This window comes from Micropterus dolomieu, linkage group LG05 (assembly GCF_021292245.1).
Source record: "Micropterus dolomieu isolate WLL.071019.BEF.003 ecotype Adirondacks linkage group LG05, ASM2129224v1, whole genome shotgun sequence".
NCBI classification, from domain to species: Eukaryota; Metazoa; Chordata; class Actinopteri; order Centrarchiformes; family Centrarchidae; genus Micropterus; species Micropterus dolomieu.
The window spans coordinates 9,645,063-9,655,173 of record NC_060154.1 but is presented as its reverse complement, the minus strand read 5'-3'; the positions used below and the strand labels follow the sequence as shown (position 1 = coordinate 9,655,173).

The window sequence follows — 10,111 nt, the reverse complement described above, 5'->3', positions numbered from 1 at the left end:
TTTATTTAAGTGAAATATGAGAAATTCTTCCACCACTGCCAATGAATAATAAAAATGATAAGTGATCAGTGGCGGGATGTAACTAAGTAGCCTGCATATAATTAAGTACAAATTTGAGTACTTTTACCTGACTGTTTTTTTTTATCTCATGCCACTTTATATTTCTAAATATTGTAAATATTGTACTTTTTACTCCACTAGACTATAAGTTGAGTGCTTTTATATCCGTTTCACCTTATAAAGAGCATCTTTAGACAGCTGTAAAGTCTGATTTAATGAGAAATTTCTTAGAACATTTAATTTTGGGTAACTTCATCATAATGGTGTTTGTGGTCACTTATCTTGGAATATTTGCTAAATTACTTCAATACCCACATAATCAATCCCATTTTTTTAAAGGTTCCCCTTTGCATTACATAGATAAAAGATGACCAATAGCATTTAACATGTTTGCTTGTCTGTGCTGATCTCTCATTTAGCAGAAATTTCTGGCCTTTCTGGCCTCTGGTTTCTCACACTCCTCTGTTGCAGTTTATCTCCGTTATCAATGCAATGCCTTTTGTTTGTTTCAGTGCATGAATTCAGTTGCATTCCTCCATAAGGATATACATCCTTTAAGAGACTAAATAACAGGACTGATTTCCTCAATAACTGTTTTAGGTGAGGATGTCTTAGTCAAAATTTTAAGAAATGAGGCTGCATAGAAAAAGAGACCCATAAACACAAAATTACCCAAATCAAAGCTTAAGAGTAAAATAAAAGCTCTGGCCTTTACTGCAGCAAACCAGATGATGACTGAACCTTTTTTATCTGAAAAAATTCCCATTACAAGAAGAATTTAAATCACATAAGCGTGTAGCCTGATTTTAGGGTTTTTGAGGTCCTTGAACGTTTTTTCTCATTGCCCGATGAAGAACAGGTATGATCAGCTGTCTCTTAAATGTTATATTCACTGAGCAATTATAACATTTGCAAGCATAAGCATGCATCTTTCATGAGATAAACAAAGCAACATACCACAGGAGAAGAGTAAATAAAGAAGAAAAACAAAAAAGCCCAGGGTGTGCACATTTTTAAGTGATTTAATATTTTAAAAGAATGCAACATTATGATGGAATAAACAAAATTATCAAACAGAATTCAGTTTTCTATGTTTCCAGGAAAATGCTATAGCATTTGTGATGTTGCTTGCCTGAAGTCTAATTCTCCTTCACTGGAAGTCAGTGAAACCTTCCTCGTTAAAGCTCTGGGTCAAAGAAGTACTCTATGATTCCACTGGAGAATCTGAGATACAATCATAATAGCGTCAGAAAAGGTTTATTAAAACCCATTTATAGAATTTGTAGAAAACATACCCTTAACTTGATATTACTGTTTTTAATGCATCAAATATAAACGTGATAGCCACTTGGATGCATAATCTTATATAATGTTGTCCCTGTTTTAAACAGAGCTAAAGAATATACATGTCAGGAATTGTCTACAACTTTATTATACTGTATGTCTACAGTGTGGTATATTTTCATTTTACTTTCCCAAACAACCAATGTTTGGGTCATTTTGTGTGGTGCAAATAATAAGGGTCAGGAATGTATTACCTCTCATGCTTACGGTCTCACATACAAACTCACGCAAGAGAAATCAAGTTCACTCAGTTCATTTCCTTGGCACAGCGCCATAATCCCTGCCAGGTCAATGAAAACATTTGGCTTCATTCACAGTAGAAAGCCAAGTCAGAGGCCGGATCACATTATATTACAAAAATGCGTCTCATGTATATGAAATGTCTGTGAAGATAGTGAGTCGTCCGGGTCATGGAATATTTAGAAATGCTGAGTTAAGGGCAACATCTAAAGCAAATCCAGTTGCCATTGACTGAGTTTGTCTAGATATCTATATGAAACATGTTGTATTTATGAGTTTGTGACTTCAATTCTTACATTTCTTCTATGTACCTAAATCAATTTAAAGACATTTTTCTGGTCAAAACCTTCACCTATGAGGTGGAGATTTAATTTCATTTGAAGAAAGCAGTGTAGTTACATGTTCATACACTAGGTGGTAGCATGGCTTTATTCTCTGCACCATTTCCCCATGTCCAGCCACAAAGGCTTTCCTTTCCAGAAGTCAAAATGACAAAATATTTATTTTATTTATTTAATCAAAGTAAATTATGTCCAAATATTTTTATAGATTAGTAAGAAAGGCATGATCCTTAATGAGCTTAAATACCAGTGTGCTCTGTATCCAGCTGAGTTGGTTTAAACAGAAAATAAGCTAAATCTAAAGAGAAATCCAAAACACACCTGCCTCTGACTTAATACCTTAGGTTATTAAATCTCTGACATGACATGTTTTCTGTCTGTGCGGGTGTGTGTGTGAGAGAGAGACAATAACACCCAATGAATGTAGTGTAGATCTTGAACCCTAACTGTTCTGTATCCTGATTGGCCAGATTAGAATTGTGAATAGGCAAAGTGCTGCAGCTACAGCCACGCCCCCAGTTACTGTCACCATGACGTCACGATAAAACCAAACACAGTCTGGGCAGCAGGCGTCTGTGCTGTTGAAGAGGAAAGAAAAGGGAAAAAAAGTTACATTTTTAAGTTAAACTGTGACCCAAACAAAAAAGCATCAAAGTTGCTGTGTTTGAGAAGTGAAAGGTCAACTGTGTCCCACATGAATGTTTCACATCTTGAGAAAAATCCTCTTTTTGGTGAATTAATTTTGTAGAGAAAGAAAACATAAACACCACACCAATGTCAAGTTAAAATATAAGGCTAGTACTGATCTTTAGGATTCTTACTGAGAGCAAATTGCATGACAAGACCAAAACCATTATTTTGTTATTATTTAAAACCATTTTTGTCAATATTGTCTTTGACTTCCCTATCCTGTCTGTGGCGTTCAGCCCCAAGTCCATTTATTTAAAAACATTTTTGTCAATATTGTCTTTGACTTCCCTATCCTGTCTGTGGCGTTCAGCCCCAAGTCCATTCATCCTGAATAGTAAAAACAAACAAAATCATAATGAAGAAACATGTCACCCACTACAAACGGCATGGCTCGTGTTTTTAATCGTTTTTGGACTATTAAACAGTGGAGTGTATGACATAGAGGAATAATAATAATATCTTTTCATGGGATTTGATGACGATAACAAATATAGAAATATGATCAGTAGCTTTTTCCATTAAAGCAATCAGGGGATTTGGAAGTTGTTGCAGACTTATAATCAATGATAGGAAATAAAAATAAATAAATTCTGCTAAACAATATCTTTATTTTTAAGATTTTTCACTTTTTGTGTGATACAGTACAGTTTTACCTCTTCAGGTCTCTAAAAATAAATGAAATGAAACAGTCTGACAAGAGAAAATTGCTCTTTGACTGAACTGCTCACAACCTATAGACATGCAGCCTGCGAAGGGGGGCCTGAAGGAGATATTTCTTCATATTAATGGGTCAAAGCAAACAAGGTTAGAAACTACTTATATATATTTAGAAAACAGCTGCATCTTAAATTGCATTCTGGCCATGCAGAAAAAAGCTCAAAGAAGTGGAAGCAGAGAGCGCTTTGTGGTTGAATTGCCTGTAGGAAATGCCTACAATTTTTCTGACAGCTTCCTCCAAACATTCCTTTTAATGGCCTGTCAGTGAAAAAGACAGCTAAAGGTAGCGGAATTGTCAGTCACAGACTCACCTGCATGGTCTGAAGCTCTGGATGAGGATGACCCCCACGCCATTCGCCACCTTGTCTGTGAAGCTCATCGACCCATAAACAAAGGCTCCACTTTGCTGCCAAAGAACACAAGAGATCAAAGATTATTACAGGCACTGTGGCAAAGCACAAAGGAATGAAATGTGAAATGCCTGCACAATGCTCTCTCTGGCACACAATAGACTCTATGAGCATTTATCCAGTATTCTCATTCATCTTTTTTCAGACAGTGTGGGTGAAGAAAGAGACATCACTACAAACCCTCCCTTTTATTTTCCCAAAGCATCTTCTAACATGACTGACTGATTTAGTATTACAACATGCATACACACACCTATAATAATAATAATAATAATAATAATAATAATAATAATAATCTTTATTTGTAAAGCACTTTTCATAAACAAGTTACAAAGTGCTTTAACAAGTGTAAAGACAATAAAACCCAAAAGACAATAATACAAAATCAATACAAGATAAAAGCAAGAAAACATTGAAAAGACTAAAATACACGTTTAAGATCAATATAAAATAAGTAAAATAGAATAAAATAAAAGGGATAAAATAAAGTCAAATAAGATCGGGAAAGGCTCTCCTATAAAAGTATGTTTTAAGAAGGGACTTAAAAGAGTTCACTGACTCAGCCGACCTGATTTCCTCGGGCAGGCTGTCCCAGAGCCTCGGGGTCCTGACAGCAAACGCTCTGTCCCCTTTAGTTTTCAGTCAAGACTCTGGAACAGACAGCAGACCTCTGCCCGAGGATCTCAAGGTACGTGCTGGTGCGTATGGGACTAAAAGGTCAGAAATATAACAAGGCGAGAGGCCATGAAGAGCTTTAAAAGTGATCAATAAAATTTTAACGTCAATTCTAAAACATACCTATCATACTGTCTTACTGGATGGCTGATTCTTACGTGACAATTAAATCAAAAAGTTTGCTGGTGGCTTCTGCCTTGGGATCAGGTTTCTCTTGATCTTGTCTTGAAAATTAATTATAAAGTAAAAAATTGTAAGGAAAGATAAATTCCTTATTTTATTTATTCCCCCCCCCCCCCCCCCCCCGCCCCCACCGCCCCCGCCCCCCCTCACCCCCGGTGAAACAGTGTGGCTCATTTACATGTTTTTAATAGGATTTAATAGGATCATTGGAGCTTTTTGGCACAGGGGACTAAGATATATCAGGCTTTGGATACACAGACAATACTTGTTCATAGGATAAGTTTATTGTTGGTATTGTGTTGACAGTTCCCCTCCACCTACCGTCTGTTCCCCAATGAGTGTGGCTGTCATGGACAAAGACATGACCAGGATTGTGGCTGAACCGCTTCCCAGCACCACAGCTGCTCCATAGATCCTCTCAGATGCAATGTTCTTGTCCACGAACACCCAGGTAGCAAAGCCAAGCACCAACAACAGGCCGGCCAAATAGGTAATCTAACAACAGACAAATAAATTTCATTTTAATACAACTTTCTTTTCAATCACAAATGTAATAATCATTCAAAAAAACATGAATTAAGGGAGTGTTGTTTCCAATATGGCGTGGATCAAAATGTATGTATCTTAATAGGTAGAGACTCACACTGATTCCTATGAGCTTGCTGACTGGTTTCATGGCCAGAGAGCAAACAAAGCCGCTGACATACATCACAAGAGGTATGATGGCAATGAAGTTCTGAGGAGAGAGGAGGAAACACTGTATTTAAATTGCAATACAGATGTTTCACAAACAGGCACTACCCTAATGAGTTATGCAAGGCACTGTATAAATACAAACTGTGTGGCCTTACCTTTGGTAACATCAATGAGTTGGTGAGGTAAAGTGAGATGTAGGTCTGAGATAAGTTGACTATTAGTCTTGTGCACATATAAAGGAAAGCCATCTGGTACAAAGTCAAACAAAGGAGACAATTTTGTGTTTTTGCAGCTTTAAGCAAACAAATCTAAAAATAATACAGTGTATATTTGACTTTTGTATTGAACATTTTGAATGCATCCTAAACAGTTTTAGATTTTTGGAAGTATTTGTTTAAATAGCGCTCTAGGCAGCCATTGGTTTCTACTTATGTTAATGCAATAAACTCTATTAGCATACCTGAGTTGCCTAAGGCACCATAGTTAGGGCTGGGTATCGTTTGAAATGTTTTGATGCCAGTGCCAGTACTGATACCAAAATGACACTTTTTTTTGTTGTCTCATATGGAGGAATATAAAATTGTTGAACTTTAAAAAGATTTTTTCTCTTATATAATAAAAGTATAAATAAGGTAAAGCCTAACTTATCATCTGCATATCTGTTTTTCTTTTAAAGAAAGAAGTTGCATTGCATACCAACATTACTCTTACTATTATTTAATTGAGGAATTATCTGATCAAAAAAATCAGTAAACAAAGCTAAGACAGTGAGCATTCGCTGCCAGATTTTTGTACTGGAGTTTATGCTATGAACACTTTTCGTTCAGTGCTCAAAAAGTATTGAGGTCCAAGACAGAGTCCTAATCACAGTCACATCAAGTTTGTATTAGTTTTGCTAATGTTATATTAATTATATTTATTATAGTTGGTGGTAATGCAGTTTAAATGCAGATTGATTTGGAAAACATGTCCTGCGATACCCCATAATACTAATGTAACTTTGACAAAAATTAATACTGACTTCATATTCACTGTGGATTACACAACCCAAACAGGTTTCTACCTTGTGCTAATGAATTGTCACACATTACGAAAATGAATGAAACAAAACAGTTGCCGGATAAGATAGTAAAATATATTCAAATTAGGAAACACAGAAAGTTGATTTGCAAATGGTAAGCTACAAAGTACATATGGTTAAACTAAACAAAAAAATTATATCCAGAGGTTCAATGCCATTCCCTGAGAGAAAAGGGAAGAGAAACTTTCTGAATCAGCAGAAAGTTACCCAGCACAGATGTAGAAGTCACCTGGTAGAAGGAGGGCTCCTTCAGCCAGTTGTTCCACTGAAATACAGGACGAGGCAACGCTTCCTGTGAGGTGGAAGGTGTGATCAGCTGACGCTCTGTCCCTGAGGTTGATGCATTCTCTTTTGTGCCGACGTGGAATATCAGGGAGAATAAAGCTCCAGTACCCAGCATAATAAGGGCCAGCGTCTACGAACACACAGAAAGAAAGAAAAAGAGAGAGAGAGAGAGATAAGGTGGAAATAACGATTTTGCAGGAGTGTATATACTGTATCTCTTTTCTTCTTACCCTGAAGAGAGGGATGTCCACCTTGCCCAGGGCGGCGTCTGTGATGGAGGGGTCCACATTGTGCTGAGCCTGGAAGTGAAAGAGCAGCCAGGCCACAGCATACACTGTGATATTTGCCACCACGGTGAAGGCATATCTACACAAGGAGGAATATAATTGAAATTATCAGACAGTAATGTGGTTGTTACAGCTTACAGTAATGTGGTTGTTACAGCTTACAGCAACGGAACAGTAACAGAAGACAGAGGCACCTTGTTCTTGCTTCAATATTCACAAATAAAAGAAACAAACAAAAGCTTCTAGATTTGAGCTGTTCTGCATAACATGAGGACATTTCAAGAGAGTTTCTTCTGTTTTCAGCTATTGCTATTTCTGCCTTTTCTGCTATTTCTGCCTTATTGTTTTACTTCCACTGGCATAATAATCGCTTGAATATGATGTTGCTACTAGCTGAACACAGACAGTTTGGTCCCTACTGCTCTCATAATTTGGACAATGGAAGAGGAAGAGGAAAAAGGAATTAAAGGAAGTCATGACAACTTTGTAAGGATGAGAATCAGGCAAGGGTTGCATAGAGGAAAAAGGAGTGACTGGGAAAGAGGCTGGGTGGATGAAGGGAAGATAAACAATGGAAGAACTGACCCATCATTTATGTTTTCAGATTCAGGCAGAGTAAAATATTCCAGTCTGAAAGCTATAATCAGTTGTGGTGACTTTGGGGTACTTTTGCTGACAATTAACAACAGAAGTTTATTACCGACTCTTTACTCCTGATTCAGCTGCTCCTCAAGGCTCGATTCTGACCTATTAAAGCTGAATGTAAACTGCAACTATAACTACTTGTGTATAATCAACAGGAATTGTTTAACTATGTTCCACTGTAACTAAACTGATTAGAGATTAACTTAGACGTTGCTGTAAATGTTTTTGGAAAGTCCAGTCACACCAGCTTTGCTTCCTGGATGGAAAATATGTGACTGCAACAGTGAAATTCAGCTTCAGAGATTCCTTGTAAAGGAGAAAATGCAGCTGTCGCTGAGAAACTTCTTGTCAAGGTGCAGAGTTCAGAACAGACATTTTTAGCATTGCAAGATCATGTTTACATTTACATTAGAGGACTAATTCACTTAATTTATCATTTGTGCACCTCAGTTAGCCAACTTAAATGAAACACATCCTTTCTTACTTACTAAACAGCTCAGAGACAAATTGTGGTGATGATTCTGGAGACAAATCCTGAAGCTGTGAATAATTAAAAACTGCTTGGGCACTGACAGCACTGAACGCAATTAGAGCTGAAACAATTAATCCAATAATCGATAAGTTGATCAACAGAAATGAATCGCAACTACTTTGATATTAAATTAATAGTTAATGATTTTTCTAGCAAAAATGCCAAATACTCGTAGTTATATAAATAGTTCCAGCTTCTCTGTATTGAGGAACTGCTTCATATCTTTATCTCATGTGATGGTAAACTGCCGATCTTTAGGTTTTGGACTTTACATCACGTTGTAATGTCTCCTTTTGTCTGGTCTGTAGGTACTAACTTTAGGAAATCCTGTTGTAAAGTATATATATTATAAAATGTCGATGCTTTTTTTCTTTTAAAGATTCAAAGCCCATATGAGTTTATCCTTCCTTTAGAATAAAACTGAGCAAACCGGTTTTGTTCAATTTCAAAACGTGAGTAGGCAGCACTCTCGTCCAGGGCGTGTGTGATGATGCCACCTCACCTGTATGCAGTCAGCTCCACCTTGCCGCTCTCAGTGGACACCAGCTCTGGGATGAGGGAGAGGTGCGAGATCTGAGTGGCGGCCCAGCCAAACTGGAAGACGATGATGAAGGGGGAAAAGTAAACAATCTGAGCCCACTGAGGAGCGTTGTCGTGACAGGCCAGGCAGGGGTTGAAAATGAAGGGGAAAGATACACAAACACAAACAGTTCCTAGAAAATAGAGAAGAAATCATTTTAATGTCTCTAGAATGTTATTACACGTTGGCCTAGTGTTTTGAGCATTTATTTAGGTTTAGAAAAGCACCATATAGCCTAAACAAAATAAGTATTGGGGGTTGTCACTAAAAAAATCCTGTAGGGACATCTATAATCATCTTTCTATAATATCGCTTTAATAATCCAAATAGCCTAACTAAGCACTTTTACTCTATATTAAGTACAATTTTGTGGAAGAGTATAGGGTGAACTCAGCTAAAATAGGCAATCAGGTAAAATGGGCCAAATAAGGTTGGAGCTTTATAGCTGTCTAAAATTTTACAGCCAATCACAATTACGGATCTTGAAGTGTTGCTACAACACTATTTGAAATGTAAAAATAGTTTTAATTGGTCTGAGATGTCTATAATGGGCAGGGCACAGCCTACATGAAGTACATCAGAGAAATCCTTTGGAAAATGACCATGACATAGTAAATTTTGCCCATCACTAATAAGGATGATAAAGCAATTATAAGTAGCAAAATGTTTATGAAGGATGCTTTGCCAGGCTCTTTCAAATAAATAGTTCAAATTTGTAAAGAAACTTAGATTTTTGTGAAAATGGTAATTTTAGATACTTTTTCAGCCAGCTAAAATGAGCCATGTGCATACACAGCTTACTGAAAATTGAGGGTGCAAAAGCAAGTTTATAGGTTTATATGTACATATCCATATAAAACCACAAAAAAAATAAATTAAATGACTTTATGCACAAAACCAACACAAAGACACCAATGTGCAGAAACACACCACCATTAAACACAATCAGTTTTGAATGCATTTTTAAATGAAGTATTTGTTCAACTTTTTATTGCATTAAATGTATCTAAGATGTTGGTGGCACCCCAAAGACAATATTCAGCTAAAATGAGTGTGTTGTTCTCTCTTTACATTTAACCTAAATAGCTGGCCCAGAGGCAACATGCTGATACTCAAACTCTCATAATTATAAAACAAGTAGACGTTTTCACATTTGTTTAGAAATAAATATTTAAGAGACCCATGCCAATTTATAAAAATGTCATTAGATCTAATGCATAGCTTATTGGATGGTCTTAAATGACTAACATTTACCAAAATTGCCCCATTTTAGCTGACTTCACCTAAGCCTACAGCCAACTACATTTCAGAAGGCTTAAAATTACTTTACCTTTATTTGAAAGCC

General features: G+C 36.6%; 1 protein-coding gene across 1 annotated transcript in view; it reads right to left on the bottom strand.

The window, feature by feature from the left end:
• Positions 1–1,064: 1,064 nt before the first annotated feature.
• The window catches only part of mfsd12b (major facilitator superfamily domain containing 12b), a 10,315-nt gene continuing 1,268 nt past the window's right edge, over positions 1,065–10,111 (bottom strand). The window contains exons 2-9 of the mRNA XM_046048803.1: positions 8,689–8,899; positions 6,953–7,088; positions 6,667–6,852; positions 5,512–5,604; positions 5,304–5,396; positions 4,982–5,155; positions 3,704–3,798; positions 1,065–2,563 (exon numbers count right to left, since the gene is read on the bottom strand). Of these exons, the coding sequence (XP_045904759.1) occupies positions 2,428–2,563; positions 3,704–3,798; positions 4,982–5,155; positions 5,304–5,396; positions 5,512–5,604; positions 6,667–6,852; positions 6,953–7,088; positions 8,689–8,899 (1,124 nt within the window). The 3' untranslated portion in view covers positions 1,065–2,427. The remainder of the gene's footprint in view (positions 2,564–3,703; positions 3,799–4,981; positions 5,156–5,303; positions 5,397–5,511; positions 5,605–6,666; positions 6,853–6,952; positions 7,089–8,688; positions 8,900–10,111) is intronic.